The sequence below is a fragment of the Rhinopithecus bieti genome, unplaced genomic scaffold (assembly GCF_001698545.2).
Source record: "Rhinopithecus bieti isolate Rb0 unplaced genomic scaffold, ASM169854v2 scaffold_17812, whole genome shotgun sequence".
NCBI classification, from domain to species: Eukaryota; Metazoa; Chordata; class Mammalia; order Primates; family Cercopithecidae; genus Rhinopithecus; species Rhinopithecus bieti.
Window position 1 is genome coordinate 355,301 of NW_016808909.1, and position 26,411 is coordinate 381,711.

Below are 26,411 nucleotides of genomic sequence, written 5' to 3' on the forward strand. Positions count from 1 at the left end.
TCCAACTGCTCACAGTGTGGACTTCAGATATAATCCAAACAGAAGTGACAAAATCCAAAACCACAGGAGCAAACACTGGCTTTCAAGTGCTGTGGGAACAGAGACATTTGTTTAAGTAACCACTGTTTTAAAATTGCATACATAGTAACACCAAAATAAACAGCTTGCGATGCTGTTTATTTTAAGATACACAATAGTAATGTAAAGTGTGGCATGCCCCAGATCCGGGGAGCCCGAACATAATTTACAGTTGTAGAGAGCCCTACGAGGACTCAGCTACACGCCAGGACTGTCTACTTCCTGATTAGATAACAGCGAAGGTCAGAAGGCATTGCTTTTTGTGCAGCAAAGAGCCAACAAGCCACCACAAAGACCCTGCTCCTCCTGCTCGCTGTGAATTATGAATCGGGTCCTGTGGAGAGCGGGGTTTGCCAAGCCTCCTCTACAAAGCGTGTATTAATCACAGGTCCTGAGGAGGGGTCAAGAGCACAGTCTGACAAACCGGGAAATGAGTCTCGTCTGCTGACCTCGCTTCCCTCAGTCCTTCCCCTCCCTGATCTAAAAACCAACCGAAGAAGAAAAAGAAAGAGGAAAAAAATCCTGAAAATACACAAGCTGGTTGGGCGCCGAAGCATATGTAAAACTGAACTCTAAGGAAAAGCAGCTAGATCAAACAAACCTTACACATAATCAAAATAAGAACTCAATTTGTGGCTTATTTTAGCCAACTGAATAGTCCTCCCCACGCCTTCTTTGCTCCTCTTTCCTGCCTCCATCCAGGTGCTTTGAGGAAGCATTTGAGGGAGCTTTATCTCAGATTCTCTACTCCAAGATAAGATAGTATTTTAGAGAGCTTTCTGACTGCCTGGGTCTAGCAAAGACCTGTAATCCTAATGGCATTACTCTTGGCATTCTGGTTTTTGTTTGTTTGTTTGTTTTGTTTTTCTTATCTTACCACATCCTACATTAACTTGCCTCTTCGCCCTCATCCTCACTGGCTGTGCTATGGGGAAAAAAACCCCAAAAACCTTTGATCTTTTCTGTACACATAATTCCATATCCTTGATTTTTTTTTAAACTTGTGTTTGTCCTAAAATCTTGTTAACCTAAATACTCTCTGCTCTTAACTGAATTAAGTTCTCCCAAATTTTGTGTGTTGAAACTCCAGCCCCCATATGATAACTATTTGGAGATAGGGCTTTTAGGAGGTAATTAAGTTTAAATGAAGTCAGAGGAAAGGTTATACAGGGACAGGGAGAAGGTGGCTGTCTGCAAACCAGGAGAGAGCCCTCACCCAACAACAACTCTGCTGAACCTGGCGCTTGGACTTTCCAGCCTCCAGAACTGTGAGAAAACAAATGTCTGTTGTTTAAGCTACTAAGACTATAGTATTTTGTTATGGCAGCCCCAGCTAACTAATATACTCTTCTACTAAAATTATTCATTTTTCCTCCTTACCAGTTGAGGACAAGAGGCTAGACTGTTCTCTCTTCCCTTTCTTCCCTTATTCCCTGCTCCCAGCCCCTACCTAAAACTTTCCAGCCACTTTTCTCATGAAGTTCACAGCATTTGCTTTCTTTCCTCTCCACCAGTTGTTGAGAGAAGAATGCTGACTTTTAAGCCACCCCGGCTTTCCCCATGACATATGTACATGCTAGAAAGTTCCTCTCCATCCTGTGGCTTGCCCCTACTTTTGAAAGCTTCAATATGTATGACAAAGGCCTGCCTAATATCTTGCCTCTCTCATTTCCAATATTATCCATCTCTACTTTATCAGCAGAAAATTCATCAAACAGAGATGTTGCACCTCCAAGATCACAAACCTAAAAATGCTCTTTCTCTGCTTCTCTGTTTCTCTTTCTTATTCTGAACCTGGACTTGCAACCCCTCGGTGAGTGTCCAGTGTTCCCAGTGTGTTACCATACTTTATTTCTCTCCCTTAGCCAGCATGGTTCTTTATTAAAATAAAGTTTATTGTTCTGTATTATCAATGCAATACACATTACATAGAAAATTTCTACTATAAAAAGTAAGAATGTCACCCAGATCTCCCTACCCAAGGATAATCATTCATATGTTCTGTGCATATGTCCATATATATTTTCTCTAATAAAATTAAAATTATATGATAAATACTGCCTTACCTGTTTTACTTTGCCTAGCAAAACTTAAGAGGGTTCCCCCATCTCAAAATATTTTTGGAATATAATTTTTAATGGTTACATAGTAGTCCATAACACTCCATAACATTCCATATCTCCTACATTTGAGAATATAGGTGACTTTCAATTTTTTATTATAATAAATATCTTTATACGTAATTTTGCATAATTTTGTGTATTTTAAAATTATTTCTTCATGATAAACTCCTAGAAATTGAATTACTAGATCCAAGGATGAGAACATTTTTAGTTGTTTTCTTTTTTTAACACATATGACTAGTTTATATTCCAGAAAGACCATGTCAATTTTTATAGTCATTATTAAGCTAGATATTCCCTTCTACCCTGGACAGTGCCAGACATTATAACTTTTTATTCTTAGTTTCTACCAAATAAAAATTTTTTGTTGTTGATTTTTACATGTATTCGGTCCCAACCTTGGCCTCATAAGCAGCTGGAACTAAAGGTGCACACCAGCACACTCGGCTAATTTATTTATTTTTATTTTTTTTGTAGAGATGGGGTGCCACTATGTTGCCCAGGCTGGTCTTGAAATCCTGAACTCAAGACATCCTCCCACCTCTGTCTCCCAAAGTGCTGGGATTACAGGCATAAGCCACCACACCAGGCCAACACTGAACATTTTTTAAATGCTTACTAGTCATTCGTATTTCTGCTTTTGTGGATGGACCTATTTGTCTTTTGACTTTTTATTCACTTCATTTTTTCTTTTTTTTTTTTTTTTTTTTTTTTTTTGAGATGGAGTCTTGCTGTGTCACCCAGGTTGGAGTGCGGTGGTGTGATCTCGGCTCACTGCAACCTCCGTCTTCCAGGTTCAAGCAATTCTTCTGCCGCAGCCTCAGGAATAGGTGGGATTACAGGCACCTGCCAGCACGCCCGGCTAACTTTTGTATTTTTAGTAGAGACAGGGTTTCACCATCTTGGCCAGGTGGGTCTTGAACTCCTGACCTCGTGATACACCCTCCTCAGCTTCCCAAAGTGCTGGGATTACAGGTGTGGGCCACCATGCCTGGCCTACTTCATTTTTTTTTCTTATTGATTTGTATGGTGCTTTATTTATTAGGGACACTAATCCTTTGCCTGTTATATAATGTTACATATTTTTCCTAGTGTAGTGTTTTTCTTGCTTTTGTATATGGTGTTTTCTTGGCATTCAAAGGCTCTTAATTTTCATACACATGTAATTTAATCAATCACAATATTTCTTTATAATTCCTTTGCTTTTACTCTCAAAACATTTCATTAAACGAAGGAAAGAGAAATAGTCATATCTACTTCAAAAAACTCTTAAGTGCATATTTTGATGAAGACTACTGATTATTTTTTTCTCCACTGACTTGAAGTGATGCCTTTAAAATTAGTAAATTGCTTTCTCTATTTGTGTTGATTTGTGAATTCTTATTTTCTTCAAATGATCATTGTGCCTATTGTGTTAGCCAGTGCCACATCATGTAGCTTTATAATACATTTTAGTAATTCTCAGTGCACAAGCTCCCTCATTTTTCTTTTCCAAAAATATCTTGACTTTTCTTTGTTATTTTATTATTCACATGAACTGTAGGATTATTTTTCTGTCCCAGGAAAGACTATCTCCTTGGAATTTTTTGCTTACCGGTCTGTCATTTCAAAAACTGCTCTAACATCTTCCCGCTCCTCCTCTTGTTGATCTCACCCTTAGGTTTTTCTGCTTTAGTCCCTCTTGCTCTCTGGTTCTGAGCACTGCCTGAGAAAGGATGAGCTGATGTGCAGAGACTCCATTCAGCCTGGCCCTCTTTGCTCCAAGGCTGCACTTCCGTGCCTTCCTAATTCACTCTCCACCACCCTCTCCACAGTTTCCTAGTCATAAGTGAAGAGAAGCTTTTTCCTGAACTCCCTCAGCTTTCTTGCTCTCTTTACAAAATGTGTCTGTTTCTCTGTACCTTCCCAGGTGTGCTTTGGCCCCCATCTTCACTGGCCTCCTTTTCTCCACTTTTTTTGTTGTTGTTGTTGTTGGAGTTTTGCTTTGTCACCCAGGCTGGAGAGCAGTGGCACTCAGCTCACTGCAACCTCCGCCCCCAGGGTTCAAGCAATTCTCCTGCCTCAGCCTCCTGATTAGCTGGGATTACAGGTGCCTGTCTAATTTTTGTATTTTCAGTAGAGATGGGGTTTCACCATGTTGGCCAGGCTGGTCTCAAACTCCTGATCTCAGGTGATCCACCTGCCTCGGCCTCCCAAAGTGCTGGGATTACAGGCGTGAGCCACCGCGCCTGGCCTGTCCTTGATCTTTCTACAGAATCCACTTCCTCTACTTTGAAACTCCTTCCTTCTTCACATGATCTGATTATGCGACCGGTCTGATGTATTTATCTCTGCTCACTACTTTCTTTCTTCACCTCTTCACATATAGTCTTCAAAAAGACTCAAACCCCCTTCTCTCTCTGCACTGTCTCTTATTTTAACCTTTATTCAGTGCCATGGTTTCAAGGATTACCTCTACAAAGATTAGCTCCAACTCTCAAACTATAGTGCCACCATTTCCAACTTCCACAGAAGTTCACCCACCTGGCTATCTGGCTGGTGCATCTAAATCTAAGGCCTCTCTATACCTTTAGAAGCTTTTCTCACTCTTCTTCCATTCATATTCTGTGCTTTAGTTTAACTGAGCAGTAACATCTGAAATCTCTGAATGTAGAATCAAAGAAAGCCTGATTAAACATCCAGATTGAAACTGTCTTCAGCGGAAAAAAAATCCCACTTATCTCTTGCTGCAATGAGACAATTCCATCTAGTACGGGACTTTGCCTTCCTTGAAATGGGCCTATGAGATCGCCATTTAGGGATGTAAAACCATTCTTCCCCACCAGCTTGGCCAGGATGAAAAATGGCACGCTGATGGACCAGTTAATTCTCAGGATGAAGAGTTTAGGGACAAAGAACAAAGATGCCCAAACTCCCAACCAGCTTGTTCCAAAGCTGTAATAACACAAGTGACAATATGTTTATTGTGAAGTTAGTTTGCAGTCTTCCAGTTCTTTCTCTTAAGTTTGAGTGTACAAATTCCAAAAGTTACTTTGACTCATACTGCCACAAATCAATGGTCTGTCAGGTATTTTGCCTTTCTCCTTGCACATGTGCTATCTGTAGGATTGGATCCCCATTCCAGACTTAGGGCAAAAGAAACAAGTGCAATACTTGTCTTTGAAGAATGTTTCACCCACATCCAAGTTCAGGTTTCAAGGAGCTATGACAGAACAAACTATTTCAATGGATGATATGAAAACATTAATAGACACCGTTTTACAGTTGCATAGTATTTTGTCCTTTTCAGAAGGCTATTTCTAATCTTAGCTAACCCTCAAAACAATGAAGTGAGAAAATGAGCACGCCGATAAATTAAATGACTTGCCCAAAATAATCCAGGAAGCAAAAGGCTGTGCTAAGACTAGGACACTGGTCAAGTCTTCAATTTGGTCTTAACTCCACTGCTTCTGGTATATGTATAACCTTATAAATGGTAGAGATTTCTTTCACCATGCCCTGAAATGTCTGCTTCTATCAACACAAAGAGTTAACAGATTGTCCTCACTATCTAAAGGTAGGAAAGTCACATTTTCTGAAATGAATTATAGACATTTCTATTGTCTGCTCCAACCACAGAGGTCCAACCATAGAGACATGAGAATTTAAGCATATCTCTTTTTACGTAACTGATTATATATACATTTTAAATAAGCAGGGGGGCATTTGGAATAGCCGTGGACAAAAGCGTACAAGTACATAAGGACCAAAGAGCATTAAATCACTTTTCTGTCAAACTCGCTCTGCAAAAAAAAAAAAAAAAAAAAAAAAAAAAAAAAACACTTTAGAGGATTTCCAGACTGGCAACAAAGGTCATATTAAAAACTAATGCCTTGGCCGGGCGCGGTGGCTCAAGCCTGTAATCCCAGCACTTTGGGAGGCTGAGACGGGAGGATCACGAGGTCAGGAGATCGAGACCATCCTGGCTAACACGGTGAAACCCCGTCTCTACTAAAAACTACAAAAAACTAGCCGGGCAAGGTGGCGGCGCCTGTAGTCCCAGCTACCCGGGAGGCAGCCTGTGTGACAGAGCGAGACTCCGTCTCAAAAAAAAAAAAAAAAAAAAAAAAAACTAATGCCTTTTCACATGATCAGATTTAATTACACTTAAGTGTTTTACTAGAAAACAGAAAACCTTCAGGACTAAGCTCTAAGAGGGGTTTTTATCAAAGTGCCATCAAGTAATCCATGAGATTTTGCTACCCAGTTCTAAATTTCTGGCTTCCCAGAAACTAACAGAAAAACTGAGCCTATAATTGAATAATAATGACCCCCTGTTCCCATGTTCTCTTACTACTTTTTTAAAAAAATCACTGTGAGGAAGGCTTTAAAACAAGTATAGCAACTCACGAGCTGCCTGCAGGTATCTTGAAACACTGAAATGGAACCTATAACTTTTCACCATGGGGAAAAAAATAAGGTTGCTTTTATAGAGAGTTCCAATGTGTCACCAAATCTACAGGCAATAATCCAGCATTCATCTTCTATCGATAAAAGCTGTTTTCCTTTTAAAAGACTAGTGTAGCACCACCCTGGTACACTAGGGTTGTTTTTTGTCAGCATACGATGGGATCACACCATGTACTCTGGGTAAGAAAAAAGCCATTTTCCAATTGTAGTGTGGCCTGAGTCATGGGAATATACTTTTCTAAATTATTACAGAATTGCCAAATATTTCCAAGACAAAATTAATTCTGGAATATTTGTGATTGCAAGAGTATGATGCAAGAAGTAAAATAAAATCTAGACAGTTATATTATCATGTGATAACAGAGGTATTTAAATTAACAGCAGCAACAAGATTTGATGCTGGGATTCACAAAAGGAGAACTTCATTATGTGGCTATGGGGGAAGAGTGGTGGCTGGAAGGAAACTAATTAGTGGTCCATGTTAATTTTCTATAATGCTCAGAATAACTAGATAATAATATTCTCTTCATTTCTTGTCATTGCAGAATCCCACGACAATATCTCTTGAGTTGTAATTTTTTGTGTGTGGACAATCAAGTCAGATTCAACAAATATTCATGTTATCTATTATAACCAAGAAGTAAAACTATAGTTTAAGAAAAATTATCTGCCATTATATTGTGACTTGACAACTTATCCACTATTAGATAAAAACAACTTAAATTAGTTCTGGCAGATTTGGGACTTGGCAGATCAGAATATGAATAGCAAATGTAAAAGCATGAAAATGGCATTACTATTATGTTTTAAGAGGATAATACACCTTTAAAGGGTGCCAGTGATTATTCTGCATACTGTAAACAACTGCTGCCAATCAATTTGGAAAGTGGCACACAACACATAAATGTAATAAGGCAAATTCCATTCAACCAACCTAATGCTTCCTACCCAAGTCACTATTTCTTAACAGGAGAAATGGGGCTGGATATTATCTTTACACTTCATAATCTGTTCCAAATTGCAAAAACAGACTACAGCCTGGAGAAGGCAGGACATTTCCAGGAGTCCTCTGAAATCTGTGCAGTAATACTCTCTAAAATCGAAATTAGTCTTGAACGTTAAGGTCATCTTATGACCCTATCCTGCAGCAAAGCTAAGGGACAGTCAGCATTCTCATAACCTAGTCAACTTACCCTGTAATTCCCAATCACTCCACTTCTCCATGGAATATACTTGCAAACTGTGGTCATGTGGAACGAAGAAATGGAAATTTTCTCTATGATCTGAATGAATATTCAGGGATTTCACTAAATAGCATTTAATGGCACTCTATTCTTGGAGTTTTTAAATAGCTGAATATTCAATATGCACATGCCTTCTATGTTCCTTTATTCAAGGGTCCTCAATTCCCCATCTCCTTGAATTCTTTAACATATTTTTAAACAATTATACTTCGAGTGATATTTTATGAAATTGAGTGCTCAACTTTGAGCTAATAATTATTTTGGTTTCTTTTTGACGGTAATTTAATAAGCCTTTCATTCTTCAATCTTTTCATTCAATTCCTTTTTTTTAAGTAGACTTTATTTTTTTAGATCAGTTTTAGATTCACAGCAAAACGGAGAGGAAGGTACAGAGATTTCGCATAAATCCCTGGCCCCACACATGTATAGCCTCCCCATTATCAACACCCCCTACTGGAGTAGTACATTTGTAACAACTGATGAACCGACATTGACACATCATAATCACCCAGAGTCCATAGTTTCCATTCGGGTTCACTCTTGGTGTTGTACATTCTATGGGTTTGGACAATTGTATAATGACACGTATCCACCATCATAGTATCATCCAGAGTAGTTTGGCTGCACTAAAACTCTGTGTTCTGCCTATCAATTACCTATTTTTAAAATGTATCTGTCAGTTAGTAGCTCATAATCTGGGAGGTAAGTTTCTCAGTCTATCTGAGGTGAACCTCTTTTTAAACAGGATTGTCTGATGTACTTTGAAATGCCTTGACATGTCTTAAAATGTTTTTGCATTGAGGAGGAGACTATGCATTTCATGACCCCCATGAAAAGCCATTGCACCACCACTGTTCCGGGGACTTTACCACCGTGTCATTCAGAACCATGTGAACAAAGGCTGCTGAATCCCAAACACATCAGTCTTTCCATGCAGAAGCCCTCTTAATCCGATTCAAAACACCAAATTGGGACTACGAGTAAAAGGTTATGACATAGCAATATGCAATTTTTCCCCCTCAAGAGAGACAAAGTAAATTCAGTTGCAATTTTCTCTCTTCGAGAGGAGCTTCTAGGATCCAACACAATATTAAATTTTTGGCCTGTCTCTTTAATTTGAGAAACTGTAAAAACGACAACAGATGGCACACAGAATTGACTTATGTCCTCTATTCTTTACCGAAGAAGGAAGTGCAGAGAAACTTTGATAAAGGCAGAAGCTACAGTATGCAGGTCACTATTAAAATTATCTGGTGGCTCTTTGGACAGCCAGCATCAGAACACTCAAGCTTTCATCTTTAGACATTCTTTAAAACTAACCAACACTGTTGTAGGTTGCCACCGGTGATCACAGCTCCAGCGCTCAGCACTCTCCCATCCCAATAAGGACATGATGGATGTGCCATTAGCTCTGAACCTCAGCAACCTCTGAAATTACCCTTCTGCCCACCCCTATCTCCCATCCCCACCCCTCAAAATTATTATGAAATAGGAAGAACACTCCAGCTTACAGTTAATTGGAAACATTGCAAAAGAAGAGGAATGCTTAGGACAGCATGTCCACGGGAAAATAAATCACCCAGCATTGTTATTTAATGCATTGTGACATCATTTCCTGAAATTAAACAGAGATGACACCAGTTCAGACGCTCTCTAGTATAAGATTCCATTCAAATAATTCACAGATGTTTTCTCCTGGCAAGCAGGAAAACAATGCAAAGGCTAAGGCTAGGGGCGGCCCCACTATGCTGCATGCTTGTGGGAAGCTCTCTCTGCTGGTGCTTTCAGCTGTGTGTTATGCATGTGCATGTCCACATAAGTATTTCTTAGGTGCCTCACTTGTATGCATGTGAACATTTGCAGCTCTGAATATGAGAAAGACCATCTCTTACTGTATAACTAAGGTCAACATTTCCTATTTGGTATTAATTTGGCTCATAGCTATTTGTATTATGTAGACCATTCTCAGAATCATGAAGGCCCTAATTTCTAAGCAGAAATAACTAATGTCCATGAAATACTGATTCAATTAACCATTCAAGATCCTTAAAAGATGTCTAATGATAGAAATTATCACAGTGTCTCCAGGGATATATTTGTGGAAATGGACAAGTGGAGAAATTGGGGGTGGAGGATGAAAGAGGTGGGCAGCACTCTATCTCTAACCCTTGGTGGTTACATAAGATCTGAGCGGTCTCAAGCAGCTGGAAAGCCAAGCACACAACCAGAAGACCAGAATACCTGACATTTGTGCAGCACATTACAGTTTATAAACTGACTACATCATTTGACCCACGCAGCAACCCAGTCAGCTAAGGAGGGCAGATAACTTTCATTTTAATGGTAAGAAATAGGTTCAGAGAGGTTGAATAACATCACAGGGTTCACACCTAAGGCTTCTAAGTTCACAGTTGGTGATCCCTTTTTTATAAACCATTATCATGGCCAAGTGCTGTGGCTCGCACCTATAATCCCAGCACTTTGGGAGGCTGAGGTGGGAAGATCAGTTGAGGCCACGAGTTCAAGACCAGCCTGGGCAACATAGCAAGATGCCATCTCTACAATCAATCAGTCAATCAGCAAAAAATAATAAAAACCATAACATGCTGTCTTGCAGACAGCCCAGACTTTCACACTCTAAGCAAGATGGCAACTCTATATTCTGTTCACATCCTGGAAGACAAATGGTGAAAGAGAGCTTTCTCTCCCAAAAGTAGCCCCACTCGAGACATTCTGAACTACGCCATAGCCCGTTCCTTCTCCACCTTCCACCCCATCCCTGAAGGCTCACTAGGATGCTCTGGCTTTCATTGACACCAGGACTCTCTGATGCTATCACCTAGCTTCAACAAGCAGCCACCGAATGTTAATATGGATTTCAAAAGGCAGAATGTAGAGCATGTTCTCTCCTGCTGAGGGATATTTCAATTTTTTTTCTTTTTTCAGGCGGGAGTGCAGTGGCATAATCTCTACTCACTGCAACCTCTGCCTCCCAGGCTCAAGCAATTCTTGTACCTCAGCCTCCCCAGTAGCTGGGACTATAGGCGTGTGCCAACACACCTGGCTAATTTTTGTACTTTTAGTAGAGATGAGGTTCAACATGTTGCCCAGGCTGGTCTTGAACTCCTGGCCTTAAGCAATCCACCCCCCTTGGCCTCCCAAAGTGCTAGGATTACAGGCGTGAGCCACCACCCCCAGCCTGGATATTATTATTGTTTTTTTGGTCTTTGCGATAGGGTCTCACTTTGTCACCCAGCCTGGAGTGCAGTGCCATGATCATGGCTCCATGCAGCCTTTAACTCCTGGGCTCAAGTGATCCTACCACCTCATACTCCCAAGCAGCCAGGACCACAGGCATGCACCACCATGCCCAGCCAATTAAAAAAAATTAGAGAGATGGGGTCCTGCTATGTTGTCTAGGCTGGTCTCAAACTCCTGAGCTTCAGGCATTCCTCCCACCTCGGCCTCCCAAAGTGTTGGGGTTACAGGCACAAGCCACTGCACCAGCCATATTTGGGATTTGTTTGGCAAAACCTGGTCTCTCCATTGCTACAATCCCAGGAACAAATGTGGTAACTTTGGATGTCTAGGTCCACTGGTCAAAGTCTTTTGCTAGCCATTTAACTGGATTAAAATAAGAATTATAGTTACTTTATATTATGTAGTTATTATAAGAATCAGGCACAGGGCTGAGCACTTTACATTATTTCACTTAATCCTTAAAATAACCCTACTAGGTGGAACTAGAATTATTCTTCTTCTACAGATACGAAAAATGAGGCTCAGAGAGGGTAATGGCTCAAGATCAAAAATCTACTGTGTTGCAGATTCCAGGCCCTGTGCTCTTAACCTCGACACTGGACTGCCTCATTTAAGAAAGAAGCCATCTGGATCTGCACAAGATAAAGAGAACTAGTCAAAGGGCAAAATAGTCTAAGTCTCTCTGTTTCTCTTTCTCCCTCCCTCCTTCCCTCCTCCCTTGCACACGCGCGTGTGTGTGTGTGTACATCACAATAACAAATTTAAGATGACTAAGTTTACTGTCATATGGTCTTGACGAACTCAGTGGAGAGACAGGTTTCTCTAACATAACATGGAACTGAATATACTTATAAAACTTGGGTGCACTGTTTCTGTAGGATGATATCCATTACAGCCCATTTTTATTACCAAACCCAGGCCTTTACAAAATCCCATAAGACAGATTGTAATAGGGGAGGCAGTAAAATGAGTAAACACCTGAGAGGTGGGCTTCATCCATCTCCCCAAACCCCAGAGATATGAAGAGGGGACAAAGCATTTTGTCATGAAAGAAAGGCAGAGGTTTCAGAATCTGTAGTTTCAAGGCGGCTGCATACATAATATTATATCACTTTTTTTTTTTTTTTTTTTTTTTTGTGGCTGGGTTTCATACTGTTGCTTACACTGGAGTGCAATGGTTCCATCCTAGCTCACTGCAGCCTCAAACTCCTGGGCTCAAATGATCTTCCCACCTTGGCCTTCTGAGTAGTGGGGACCACAGGCATGGGTGCACCACACCTGGCTAAATTTTTATTGTTTTGTAGAGATGGGATCTCATTATGTTGCCCAGGCTGGTGTCAAACTCCTAGCCTCAAGCGATCCTCCCGCCTCGGCTTATGTCACTTTTAAAAGTAAAATTTGCTTCTGATTCTGTAACACACATCTTTGAAAGAAGTCCCACATCTCCTAAGTGTGAGCTTTATCCCTATGTTTTCAAATAAGAAGACCTTCAGCCAGAAACTGGTATGAGCAAGTAGTGTCTTTGTATGTGAGCACTTCCTGTTTCTGTTCCATGATCAAATATATTATTTGCAGCACAACTGGAGGAGCTCTTGAAGGTGGCAAGTGGAGGTGCCCGAGGGCCTAATTGAGCACACTAAGGGCTTCTTGGCGTGGAGGAGTTTTTTCATGGTTATGAATAAACCGTCAGCCTGGGTATTATTGCTTGCTGTTTCTTTCTTTATCTTTGAAGTCAAATAAAAACAGTTGTAATGGCAGGCTTACTTTTATGATATCATAATCTCCATGTGCTAGCAAAAGGAATGTACTTCTCTAGGATTTCCCTAAGTTTTTGTCTGTTTGTTTGTTCGTTTTGCCATTGGGTACTTTCCAGAAAAGGCACACACATTTCCAAGAGATTCTTTCTTCAATCTTCACTGAATTTCTTAGCTTGAGAAGTTAGGCAGAGCCATCAACCAACGGAAGAGGGTAATGGTATATACAAAGTTTTTGCTAGTTGAATTTCTAAAAATATATAGACAGATAGATTTATTTTGTTAAAATTATTGTGAATTTTTTGAGAGGGGATTTTTCTAAGGGGCATTTTGAAAATAGGTAGTTAGAAACGAAAAATTTGAGGCTAATTATCAATATTTAGCCCCAGATTAAGCACATTCAGAATGCTTAATTCTGACTATGGAAACCGTTTATCAAATCACTTGATTTTTTAAATGCCACTTTGGACTTTGTTTAAATATTTTCCTCAGCGTAATCAATTAGTGCAAGTTTGTTACCTTTTTCCCTAAAGTTGGTGGTGCAAAGGAATTTGAGAGATTGTTTTAACTGTTACAGTTGGAGTGGAACTTGTTCTTCCAAGAAAACTGAGGGTGAATGATTTTTGTCATATTGAGACCAAGACTTAACAATTGCTACAGTTGGCCTTTGTTGAGGTAGGTTTTTTTCCACCTCTGGGCCTTTTGAGGTATTCAGAATAGGTGACAATAGCTTGCAGTTGAGAACATATGTAGAAAGACCCCTGTGGCTTATTGGGAAAAGTTGCTCCACGCTGGTTGGGTGTTTGGAAAAAAAAAATACAACCAGAGTTCTTTTATGTTCTGCTAGTTAATGAATGCATGAATGTCAAAATGGGCCAATGGCCCATTCAGGGGGCAAAGCCTTAGCAGCCCCCTTCTTTAAGAACACATCCTGAGATGCAAAATACATTTGCTTAACAAATTAAAATAATGAGATAATTCAATTAGCTTCTTTTTTAAAAAAGAAAGAAAAAAGGGTACATCGGGGATTATTGTAATACAAGAACAGGTCACACTGCACAAAAGGGAACAAACCAGTTTGAAATAATGTTAAAGAGACTAATAATGGAGAAACGCATATTGAATCATGCACTTGTAAAGAAATTTACATGAATAATAATTTAGACTGCATCTACTTTCAGTGAGCTAGAGCCAACATTTCACTTTGAAAGTTGAAATTAATTAAATGACAGAAAAATATAGTGGGGCATCTCTAGTTCCAAGGACTTCCTCATGCCTGTTAGTGCATGTAAGAAAAGAAATCTAAATTAACATGTCGCTAGTTAGGGGTCTCTATTCTTGGTTTCTGAGCTCAGAATTACAGCTGAGTAAATCTTTCAGCTCATTAAAGATTGGAAAGTAAAAGTTTTACAGGACCATTCTCATCAAAGTTACTGAACCTCTTCTCTGCAGTGGGGTGAAGTGTGGATGAAGAAGAAAACATTTTCAAAGAGCAAGCAGAGGAGAATTTCCTAAAGCTACAAGGGAGGTGCAGAAAAGGCAGGGGAGCGGCACCGAGAAAAGATGGGAGACAAAGCCAGTGGGAGAAAGTAATGAAAGGGGCATGTTGCGAAGGTCAGGAGAGAAATAAAGCACTTAGTGAAAAGCAAAAGCAAAGAGAAAGGGGAAAAGAGAGGAAAGAATGACCCATGAGGCTGGGACAGGGCATTGCTCTGACTAAATGTCCTTGAGCAGAACCAAAACCTAGGAGCATGGGAAAGGAGGTGATCCATCCTGCAACGTGTCCCTCTCATTTGAAAAACGGGGAAACAGAAGGTCCAGGGAACTTAATGGACTTAACTGAGGTTCAGCCAGTACAGAGGATCACAGAGCGTGAATGCAGACTTCCCAACTCCCCCAGCTTAGGCTATTTGAGTCCTCTCTCCCCCGACCCGAGGACAGGCAGTCATTAAAAATTAGAGTTGGACAGAGAATTCTGCACAAAGCCTTGCATACATTCAACTAGATGAAAGCACTCTCGAGGTGAGTACAAGCTCTTACTGTTGGTTCGCAGCACAGCAGAGTTACAACAAGTGCCCAGAAATAACCGGCCACCCACAACTCTCGGTCTGTGGCCATGGTGTATGCTGGGTGCTGTCCTGGCCAGGGAGGAGGGAGTTAAGGCATCAAGGGTTCCTGATACTCCCCACGTGAGATTCAACTCACGAAATACAGGTGTAAGGCTTTCTATATTTGGAAAGGTTGGGGTAGCACGGAGCTTTCAAAACAAGAAAAGAAAACAGCACTTGCCTTCTCCGTATTTCTCCCTTGTGACTGATCGTATTGATGGTGGAGACTGTGAGATCTCTATGCAACTGGTAAAGGTGATCGTCATTTTGGCAAAGTCATTGTAATGTGGAAAAATCGCAGAGTCGGCGGTTTGGAAGGCTTGGGTCCTTGTCTCAGCTTGACCTTCAGCTAGTAACTTCCCTTTCTGGGTCTCTGTTTCCTCAACTATAAACAGAGCAGCTGCATTCTCTAAGGTTCTACTGTTCTCTGACATGGGTTTTGATGACAGAGAGGTTGAAAACACACGTAGCTGTTTGCTTGGAAAGCAGCTGTTGAAGTGTTTATTTTCAACCAAGAAAGACCAAGCATGGAGGAAGACAGAGGGAGCGAACCAAACAGGTGAGCTGGTCAGGAGAAGGCAGCTGGCCTGTCATCCGCAGCTACACTGCCTTTCTTAGTTGCTACTCTAACCAAACCAACCTTCATTTAAAAATGAGAAACCCCTCCCCTCACACTCACTCGACTTCCAAATTAAAAACATTTTACAGGTTAGTAAATCTCCAGCTGAGGTGATGTAGCAAAGAACAGCTGTGAAGTAATTTTGATAATGATGAGAATAATAACCACATGGCAAGGTTCAGGGCTTTGCTGTTGCAGCTTCAGTGCTCCTGAATAGATAAAAGTGATTAAATACTCCTGATTATCCCTGACCAATATGTAATGGATTTACAGCCCTTTCAATTAGTCAGTATTTGCTTAGGACTCATTATTTTGTCTTTGGTTAAGTAATCAGCCCAGAGACCGCATGTTCTGTCTAATTCCTCTGAGCCGAGTCAGTGCAGGGCCCTGACCTTTGAAATGGCCATAGCTGCAAGGCAAGAAAAACCACTACCACGGCAGCCTCGTTGGTTCTCCCAGCTAATCCTGACACCACAGGCCAGATCGATACACCTTAGTTTGCTACTAATGTCCTTACATCAAAATGGCCGATTTAGGAATGTGAATCTATCACTTTTCCCTCCCCACCACCGCTCCACCCCTTGCCCTTTGCAGCTCTGCAAGAAGAGCAGATCAGCCACCACCACCATAAATAAAAGTGGAACCTTGTCCTGGACCCATGACACTGTAACTAATGTCATTCAGCATGGCAACACACAAGTTGGATAATCAAAGAAGACCTTCAGCTTTCAATGTGCTACTCTATGTTTAAGTATTAGCTTAAATCAATGGCCTGAAAACAATATTATAGCAAGAAGCATCCTCTGAAATTTTTACTGGTTTCCCAGAATTTCCAAATGAACAGTAAAATATAAGCATGCCTAGTTTCTCTGTAAAAATATATTGTATTTTTTTGGTCATGAGAGTCTTAGAGTCAACAGTATGTATCCACACATACAAGGATTGCAAACAGGAAGATAAAGATAAATTGTTACTTTTAAAATGTTGCACATAGTAAAACCGTTTCCAGAAGTGAATATGGTTAGCTTTTAAGATAATGGACTTGAGCAGCTAAAAAAGAATCTTTAATGTCCACCTTGCAAACAAAGGCATTATAGCACCTATAACCCTTCTGAATTTGTCATATAAATACATGATATATTTGTAAACTGATTCAGCAATTAAAGCTGCACCTGATACTGTGAGCTTGGACATGCATGTGGCAAGGTGCTTTTTTTTTTTCTTTTGCCTCCTGGAGGAGACGGCTTTCGTTAACAGTGTAATCAGCAATGTTTATGGATTTGTGAGCTTCTTACAGCCATTTCCCTTGGTTGCTGTGGCATTATCTGAAGTTGCTCTCACACTTTTAGCATAAATAACAAATTTACTTATATATGCTGTTTAGGGTCTTAGATCATTTTAAATAAAGTCCATTCCCAGCTTCTTAAAAACCTGCTACTGTCTAGAGGGTGTTCTTTGGATGGTAATAGTTGATTAAAAAAAAAAAAAAAAACTACTCTTAGTCATCAGATTTCAAGAATAAGAAAATAGGCACCTTAGTTTTAAAAAAAATCTGTGTGATACCGTATAACTTGCTAACAAAACAACAAACACTATTTTTTTTTTCTCTTTCATCTTGACTTACTGTGAGATGCTGGAAGAGCCATGCTCTCATGATATTTGTTGCTACTTTGGGGAAAATGCCTCTTTTCTTCTGGCGTTTTTTGTCCTTATCCGGATCATCATCGTCACCTGTACCAGGTGAAGCTACACTGTTGTCTAAACCATCCCCTAGTAGAAAGAAATAAAAATACATTAGAGAAAACATCGCAAGGGTGCCAACCACAAGTGCAGCTAATGATGAGCTCAGCTAAGCTTGTTGAAAGAAATCTATTAAGCGGGTATATTCTCTTTCATTAAAGTATAATTGGAGACACAAATATGTAAAAGACAAAATTAAACCAGGCCTCTTCAAATGTTAATTTTGTGTGTCTCACACTTGCCCATATCATTAATTCAATTATAATTGTGCACTTGACACAGTGCAGTAGCTCTTTGTCAATTATGGAATCCAATGTGGGAAAACGCCATCAGAAAACCCATTCAGTGGAAACGCATCCCCATGCCCAGAGTGAACACATACTGTAGGGTAATCAAGTTAAATGTTCTGTAGTCTATATATTCTAGGCTGCCTGCATAGGTGACAGTAACTGTGTCACCGTTCATTGCACATAACGCACTGCCTGCTCTGCCCCTCCGAGAGCTGTCACCTCCTAAGCACGCACATTCGCGCACTTCTCATATGACCCTGCACTCGGCATTTGCATGACATGAAAACTTTTAGCTCTCTGCACCACTGATCATTATCATGAAAAAAAAAGATACACATCAAGGTAGGGTGCTCACTTAATCAGAAGTTTCTATCAACATCTTTCTCTTCTGTGCTTTTCTCTGGCATTAATTGTGCATTAGCAAAAATCATTTACTTTTAACAGTCATAGTTATTTTTTCTTGCCCTCCGGCAAAAATGCCTTGAAAGCCTGCCTGGAGGGCATCTAAATTATGTATCTGAAAAACTCTTCTGGCAAGGCATTGCAGGACCCCTACTTTCTTAAAATTCATACGAGCACGTCTTCCTGTTTTTGGGAAGGCATCAATCAAGAGCAGCAATATATGCCATATCCCTACATTAATATTTGAACTAATAACTTTAAAAAAAGGAAAGAAACAAGATCCGACTTGTGGCATAATCAAATGCAAAATAAATGAAGAATACGGGGACAGCACTGGGGCTTTATAGATGGCTGTGTTTTCCTTGCACATCATTAGCCTGAAGCCACACGAAAGAGGAAAACAGAGAAGTGGAGAGTTTATGCTCCCTGCTGGTGTTTAAGAAGCCAGGGTCCTGGAAGGACATCTGGGAATTGCACTGAGATGGGGGTTTTTGTAATTTAAGAATAGACATTCATTAGCAGTAAATGCCATAAATCCCATGCTAAGTAAAAACCTTGTCCAAGAAAGCCTAAAACAATAAACTCTGTGCTCAATGTAGCCTGAGCTGGATGCTCTGTAGCTTTCTGAGGAATACTAGAGATCCACCAGCTCATTCCCAGACGTGCTCCCTCCTCTCGGACTGTGCTGCAGCACGGCCATCCTGCGCACTGGGCCACTTGCCTTCTAACTTCTGGGTCTGCTCCGTGGGCTTCCCTGTACCTGTTCTTTTCCTTTCTTGCCAAAAAACCCTCAACCTTCTTTGACCAGAGAAGCAGAAAAGCCACAGCAAAGAGCTGGCAGATTAATTTTATTGACATTTCCATTTTCACTGCAATGCGATCCCCTCCATCACATGGAAGAGATGACCCTCACTATTTACAGACTGACAGGCCACTTCATTACAACCACCCTGCCCCAAGGCAAAGCAGCTCCCTTCCATCTGCCCAAACACTAGAGCATGACCCCGAAGTTGCTGTTCTCTTTTTCTTTGCCTTCTGTTATGATTAAAAAAAAAAGGGGGGACCCCATATAGTCAAAGAACGAATCAGTAGACAGCGAAACAAAAGGCGTTTGACTCTTTCAATACTGGATATGCAGAGTCTAGTTTTCATCTGCCATCCTCCCTGCACACCCATGTACACCAGGGTGTCGCCTGGACAAGGAGACACACACACATACAAGCACACCCAAGCTCACGCAGGGACACGTGCACACGCTTTCCACCATGCCAAGGAACTGCTGCAAGGCAAATTCTCACCCACACTAATGGCTTCTGACTGCTCCTTGGCAACCCTAGCATTTTAACCTGGGTGGATGTGCTCTCCAAAATACAGACACTGGCGCGATCTCATCAGCTGTTCATGTGACACAGATGGAGAGTGGCTATTAGGAGCCAGGCAGTGGGCCTTGGGGATCTGAGGTGCTGTTCTGTAGCCTGAGGCGATTTTGAAAAGCAGTACCCGGAGATGAGGAAAAAAAATCCACACTGCAAGTGCAAGTTTGAAGTCAGTCAGTCTGTCTGTCTACCTACCATGGATAAAGATATCTTTGTCTGTTAATATGAAATCTATGTAGGCTATCTGAATGTACATTTCAGATAATGTATGTATGGAATAGCTCTTCCTTCAATGTCTTCCAAATATAAAAACACACTCTGTAAACAATGCCTGTGTGTATATATTTCTTTCTAAGCACATATGGTTTCTGTGTATATGTTTAAGCTGAAATTGTCAGGATTTTGTTAAAATCTCATTTCGCTTTTTTTGATAGATTTTGAATGCACTTATTTTAAAAGGTTAATGGCTTAATTGAAGGAAGTTCAACGAAAAAAGTCATTTGCCTTTTAACCCAATCAATGACCTTAAAATGAGAGACAGCATCTCCATGGTGCATTTTTTCTTTTTTAAAAGCAAAGAGGGCTGGTAACACCTTCAAACTATATGATTCACTATATTTAGCTCAAAAAAATATATAGCTAGATTGAGCATCCTTTGATGACTGACTTAAACTGGAGAAGACAGGAGCATCACATAAATTTTAATATAAAGCAACCCATTGTATATAAATGTAAAATATTTGAATTTAGATCCAGTGTAACAAATAATTATGAACAATAATGTGTCTAGTTTTGTATTAATGACTAGATACTAGACACAAAATTTTAAACTAATATATGTTTATACCTCTATAAAAAGAGGAATTTTCCTCTCCCAAACACAACAATAAACACAGGTGTTTTTTCCTCCAATGGACTGTGGACCAACTCCAGCACAGAGAACTAACAACAGCATAAAGAAAATTTTTGAAAGACAACTGTGTGAACTGCAACCTAAAATAAAACGTTGCAGCTGATGCTAGAGTTAGTAACTCAACATGGATATTGGTGTTTTTTTCTTTTAAGGCTGTGTGTGTGTGTGCGCGCGCGTGTGTGTGTGGTTGTGTGTATAAGATAGTTGACAATCCTTGGCACATGTGCCAAATGAGTTTATATGCTGGAAAAAGGTATGTATACCAGCACAAATACACGTGCCAAATGAGGTAAGGAGATAGCATCTGAAGTTAGCATTCAAAATTGTGGAATCCTTGAGGGCAGGAACTGTTTATGGCTTATCTTTTGATTATGAGAAGATACCTCCATGCCTGACTCAGAGCAGATAACCAGTGATTGTCGGTTGGGTGAGTAAATGACTGAGCTTATCCATGAGCTTATGCAAGTGCCCTCCCCACTTTTTACCAACCCCCATGGTGGGGCAACTGTACACATTGTATATCTAAAGGGTGAAGGTCTTGTTCCTTTGGAACAGCTGAGTGAGTTACCTGTGTGCACAGAGTAACTTCTAAACACGCCAGGAACAGAGCTTCTTTGAAGAGCTCAGTACCCACAGGGCTTTTCTGCAGAGCTAAACCAAAGGCCATTCCACCAGCACTGATGCCTCTGATGATGAACAGCTATATAAAGAAATACTGGGCATGCTCCTTTTGAAAAGTTGCTAATCCCTTGACCAAGGGCATAGTCTAAGTTTTGGGTAAATAAATGTGCATTAGTGAAACATACTGTGTGTGACCATGGAAAGGAAGACTCAAGGCCTGTGGACAGATAAATCTGAAGTGGATTAAATGATCAGAGGAGATTGTTGAAAACACAGGTCCCCAGGCCTCATCCCAGACCTACTGATTCAAAACATGCTAGGGCTGGAAAAAGGAATTTGTAATTTCGACAATTCCTCGCGTTTGCTTAGGCAATCAGCATAGCACTGGTGCTTTAACGGGCTTTGGGAAGCCACTGACTAGATTGTCTAAATAGAAATGAGATGCAGCCTCAGGAACAGGTAGGTAGTTAAAATTCTACTTTACTCCCATGAATGAGGTTAGCGGTCATGGTGAGTAACTGCAATCTGGCCTGGGCCTTATTCACTGTGGGAAAGCCATGGTGTTCTAAATCCCCATCCTAGTCTTCTGGTAGTAAGGGTTAAACAGAGAGAAAGAAGCTATAGAACACTGGCTCTTTGCATTGGCACTAGCTGAAAAATTGTGAGAAATGCAAATTCTTAGTCTTAGCTGAGACCCACTGAATCTGAAACTCTAGGAGCGGGGCCCTGTTAATAATCCCTGCAGGGGGGTCTGATGCCCACTCTAGCTTGAGGACCACTGCCATAAAGCACAGAGAGCATCCCCTTGGTTTGCTGTCCTCCTTTGTTGTTGTCTGAAGGCCTGAATCTAATCCCTGGGTCCTCCTCCTGTCTTAAGACTCTGAAGCATTTTGAGAGCATCTGTAGCTGGATTTACACCTATGCTCTCAAGGAAGTCACACATGCTTTCCTTAGCTGGGCAGATTATGCTCAGAGCAGGACACTGCTCTGGTAGGTAGCTCCAGCACACACCTACTTAAAAGAGCAGTAATGAGAGTGTCTAACTGCAGGAAGCTAAATCCTGGGATACCATTGGCATCTGGGTGTAGGCAAGTACCCATATGCACAGCTGTGTATCCATTGAATCAAGGAAGGACGTCGGCACACTATGAGAGGATCCTCAGATGACTGATACTAAATTCTATCAAGACTGGGTGCAGTGGCTCACACCTGTAATCCCAACAATTTGGGAGGCTGAGGTAGGTGAATTACCTGAGCCCAGGAGTTCGAGACCAGTCTGGGCAATATAAGTGAAACCTCGTCTCTACAAAAAATACAAAAATCAGTCAAATGTGGTGGTGCACACCTGTAATCTCAGGTCTTCACCCGGGATTATGAAAAGATTTTTTTAGAAAGATAAAAAAAAGAAAAGAAAATTCTCATTCATAAAATTCATGGTCATAAAAACTACTTAGGCTGGGCGCGGTGGCTCACGCCTGTAATCCCAGCACTTTGGGAGGCCGAGGTGGGCGGATGACAAGTTCAGGAGATGGAGACTACCCTGGCAAACATGGTGACACCTCGTCTCTACTAAAAATACAAAAAAAAATTAGCCGGGCATGGTGGCGGGTGCCTGTAGTCCCAGCTTCTCTGGAGGCTCAGGCAGGAGAATGGTGCGAACCCAGGAGGCGACGGAGCTTGCAGTGAGCCGAGATCGCGCCACTGCACTCCAGCCTGGGAGACAGAGTGAGACTCCGTCTCAAAAAAAAAAAAAAAAAAAAAAAAAAAACTACCTAGGCAGGCTTGGCATAGTGGCTCATGCAGGCAATCCCAGCACTTTGGGAGGCCTGTTTGGGAGGATTGCTAGAACTCGGGAATTTGAGACCAACCTGGGCAGCATAGTGAGACCCTCTCTCTACAAAAAATGAGCCAGGCATGGTGGTGAACACCGCAGCTTGGGGTGGGAGGACAGCTTGATCCCAAGAGTTCGAGGCTGCAGTGGGCAGTGATTGCACCACTGTACTCTCGCCTGGGCAGCGGAGTGAGACCCTATCTCAAAAAGAAAGGAAAAAAAAAATCAACCATCCAGGCAAAAAGATGCCACTTCATTGTTTGGCATATTACTTTATTCCATTTAACCAACAATCTATCTATATTTTGAATATCAAGCACATGGTTTGGAATGAAAAAATGATAAAAGCAATGATGATATGCTATGATGAGTCTGATACTGCAGAGATGTGGCCTTCTTTCTCCTCGTCCTATCAGAAAAACAGTGCAACAACCAAGACAGTCCTAGTCTATCTTCCTCTACTTACCCCGTCCCCGCCAAAACTGACATTTACCACTGAGGAAACTGAAGCCAGGAGATTAAATCCTTGCCCAACATGCCATAGCTACACATGGTCAAGGACAAACTGGAGTCCAGGCATGGCAACTTCAAGTCAGTGCTACCGCCACTGGTATTCTCACATTAACATTGTCAATTATCTTTTACTTTTCAAAGCATTACCTTGTCTGAACACTGTTACCAATGGCAGATCCAAACAATGTATGATTCTATAGGAAAAGGTCTAAGCACAGAGAACAGATTAGTTCTGGGGCCCTGGGGTTGGGACTGAGGTAGACCTGGTCCAAGTTGGCTTCAAATAGAAATGTGCAAACTCTTCTCCAGAAGTCAGCCCGTTCCTGCAAGAGCTTTAATTATATTCAGTACAGCAAGAGTTCTTGAGACTCAGAAGTTTCATAACTGGTTTAACACAGTCCAAGTGAAGACTCTGACATGGATAGCACTAGACTGACCCTCAGAACCCAGAGATGCTACCAATATTTGAAGCCTACTGTCCATGAAGTAGGATCTCATGGACTTTGATGTCATCACTGTACAGTATAGTTAAACATTTCATAGAACTGGGATTACAATGGTATATTCACATCCTTTAAAGTCACTTTTTAAAAGATAGAACAATGTTTCTGTGACATTTGGCCCACTGTCAAACACCTAAAACTGACTTCTCAGACTTGTCTCTTCAGAGAAATAAAACAAATTAGTATGTATTGGGTTAACAGTACTTGTACTTCTTTTAGGGAACTTGAGGTACGTTATTTAATTGTCACATTTCTCCCTAGTTCTAGACCAGGTTTAATAGTTAAATATGTTCATACAAAATATATATTAAGTAAATAAAGAATGATAGCTCATCTGGAGGAACAAGACCTTTTTTCTGCTCTTTTTGTAGCAACAGAAATGTACCATATTCACTAACATTTCAATTTTGCACAATGTAAGTTCGCTAATTTTATACATACATGAATATAGGTAGGCAGATATCAATATTGATATCTTGCAGACAACCCCTTTCCAGGAAGTAGGTATATTTATGAATATAAAGATATTTATATGTGTTATATGCTATTTTAAACCTAAATTTATATAAATTAAATTGTCACTGTTTAAAATGCTTCATCGATTTGTGCACAATTATTGAAATATATTTGTAGATGAACTTAATGTTTTTGCCTATAGTCAGAGACATATATACATATACATATGCAAATTTCTATAGTTTGTAGGAGTTTTCAGTACCAGTTCTCTCTCTAGAACACCATCTCCTCTTTTTTTGTTTTTTCTTTTTGAGATAGAGTCTCGCGCTGTTGCCAGGCTGGAGTGCAATGATGCAATCTCGGCTCACTGCAACCTCCACCTCCATGGTTCAAGCGATTCTCCTGCTTCAGCCTCCCGAGTAGCTAAGACTACAGGCGCCCACCACCACACCCTGTTAATTTTTGTATTTTTAGTAGAGACGGGGTTTCACCATGCTGGCCAGGATGGTCACCATCTCTTGACCTCGTGATCTGCACACCTCGGTCTCCCAAAGTGTTGGGATTACAGGCATGAGACACCGCGCCTGGCCCGTCCCTTCTTCCTCCACACTGTTGTCACTTTCATTATGATCATTACCACAAGTAACTTCCATTGGGCACTTGTAATGTTCCAGTCCTTATTTAATCTTCACAACAAACGAATAAAATAACTACTATCATCTCCATTGTACAGATAAGAAAACTGAGACTCAAAGAGATTAAATAACTTGTCAAAGGCCACACAGAAAGTGGCAGAGTAGCACTCGTCCTCCAAAGCCCATGCTCACCTCCTCTATTCCTTTCCTCAAGCTGCTGGGAGAAGAAGATGTGAAGGGTGAGGCTAAATTCTGGATTTGCCCTCACTGCTAAGGAAATAAACGCCAAGAGAGAGGCCCTGTATGTTCACATTTATGTCCCAGACAGACACTGGATGACATTACACTTAAAATTAAATATGAACCAAGAAACAAGCATCTCATAATTTTTGCACAGATGAGTGTATCCAGTATGAGCCTACCCTTTATCTACAGGCTTATGATTATTTCCTGTGGATCTAAAGCTCAAGTTAAATATGATTTTGAAGCAGAAACATCTGCTGAATTTTAAAGACTTTTCTGAACCAAGGGATCTTTCAAGATTCCATACCTTTAATCCTTCCTATTGGCCTCGAATGCCCTTTCTCTTCATTTTTCCTTCCTCCTTTCCCATTCTTCTTTACTAGCAAACTCCTATTCAACCTTTAAAAGTCAGAGAAAAAGGAATCTGCTTCATAAAGCTTTCCCCAGCTCCCACTAACAGAGCTAGTATACTATGCTCCCTACTTCTTCAGCAGTTTGCTCTTACCTCTGTTATTTACTTTTCTTCTTGCACTTTATCTGTTTACTAGTTTGTCCGTCTGTGAGCTTTTACTAGTTTGTCTGTCTGTGAGCTTTTGCATTTCTGATGCCCAAGCCCTGAGAAAGAGTAAACACTCAAATGTTAGTGAAATGTACAGATTGATAGCAAGATCCTCTAGATATATTAATCAGAACCTGAGGAGAACAAACTTGCTTTGAAGAAAGTACTCAGGAAAGAGATTCCCTGGCTTCTAGTAGTTACCAAGCCTTAGGTTCCCTCCCTCCACTCTCCCTGCCCTATGGGCACTAGGTTATATCCCACCCAGTGTTTCCCTCTGTGCATATATGCAGAGATGATGTGAGACCCATGTCATATACTGCTTATAAAAATGGTGCTCCATCTCAACTCTGCCCTATTCCAACATAAGAGAGAGTGCTAGGAGAGTGGGGACTGCCCACTACCCAGCTTGTTTGGGTTATTCAGAAACGTTACCGTTAAAAATGAAGAATAATGTAATAATGGAACTGCAACACAGTATTTTATAGACTAATTTTCCGTCATCACTTCTTTACGCCTTTTCCTCTTAAATATAGTACTTTGAAAACAGGATTACACCATACTAAGAGCCAAAAGGTATTTTCTTTCAGTGGTTGTCAGGGACTACCTTCCAGGGGTTTAATTTAGGGCATCCCACTGAGAAACCTGCATCAGGATTTCAAATGAGATTTAAAAAAAAAAAAAAAAAAGAAGAAG

General features: G+C 40.7%; 1 protein-coding gene across 8 annotated transcripts in view; it reads right to left on the minus strand.

Moving 5' to 3' along the window:
* The window catches only part of MEIS2 (Meis homeobox 2), a 221,002-nt gene that overhangs the window by 134,573 nt on the left and 60,018 nt on the right, over positions 1–26,411 (minus strand). For all 8 annotated transcript variants that reach the window (XM_017887762.1, XM_017887763.1, XM_017887759.1 and 5 more), the window contains exon 8: positions 17,261–17,406. In XM_017887762.1, the coding sequence (XP_017743251.1) occupies positions 17,261–17,406 (146 nt within the window). The remainder of the gene's footprint in view (positions 1–17,260; positions 17,407–26,411) is intronic.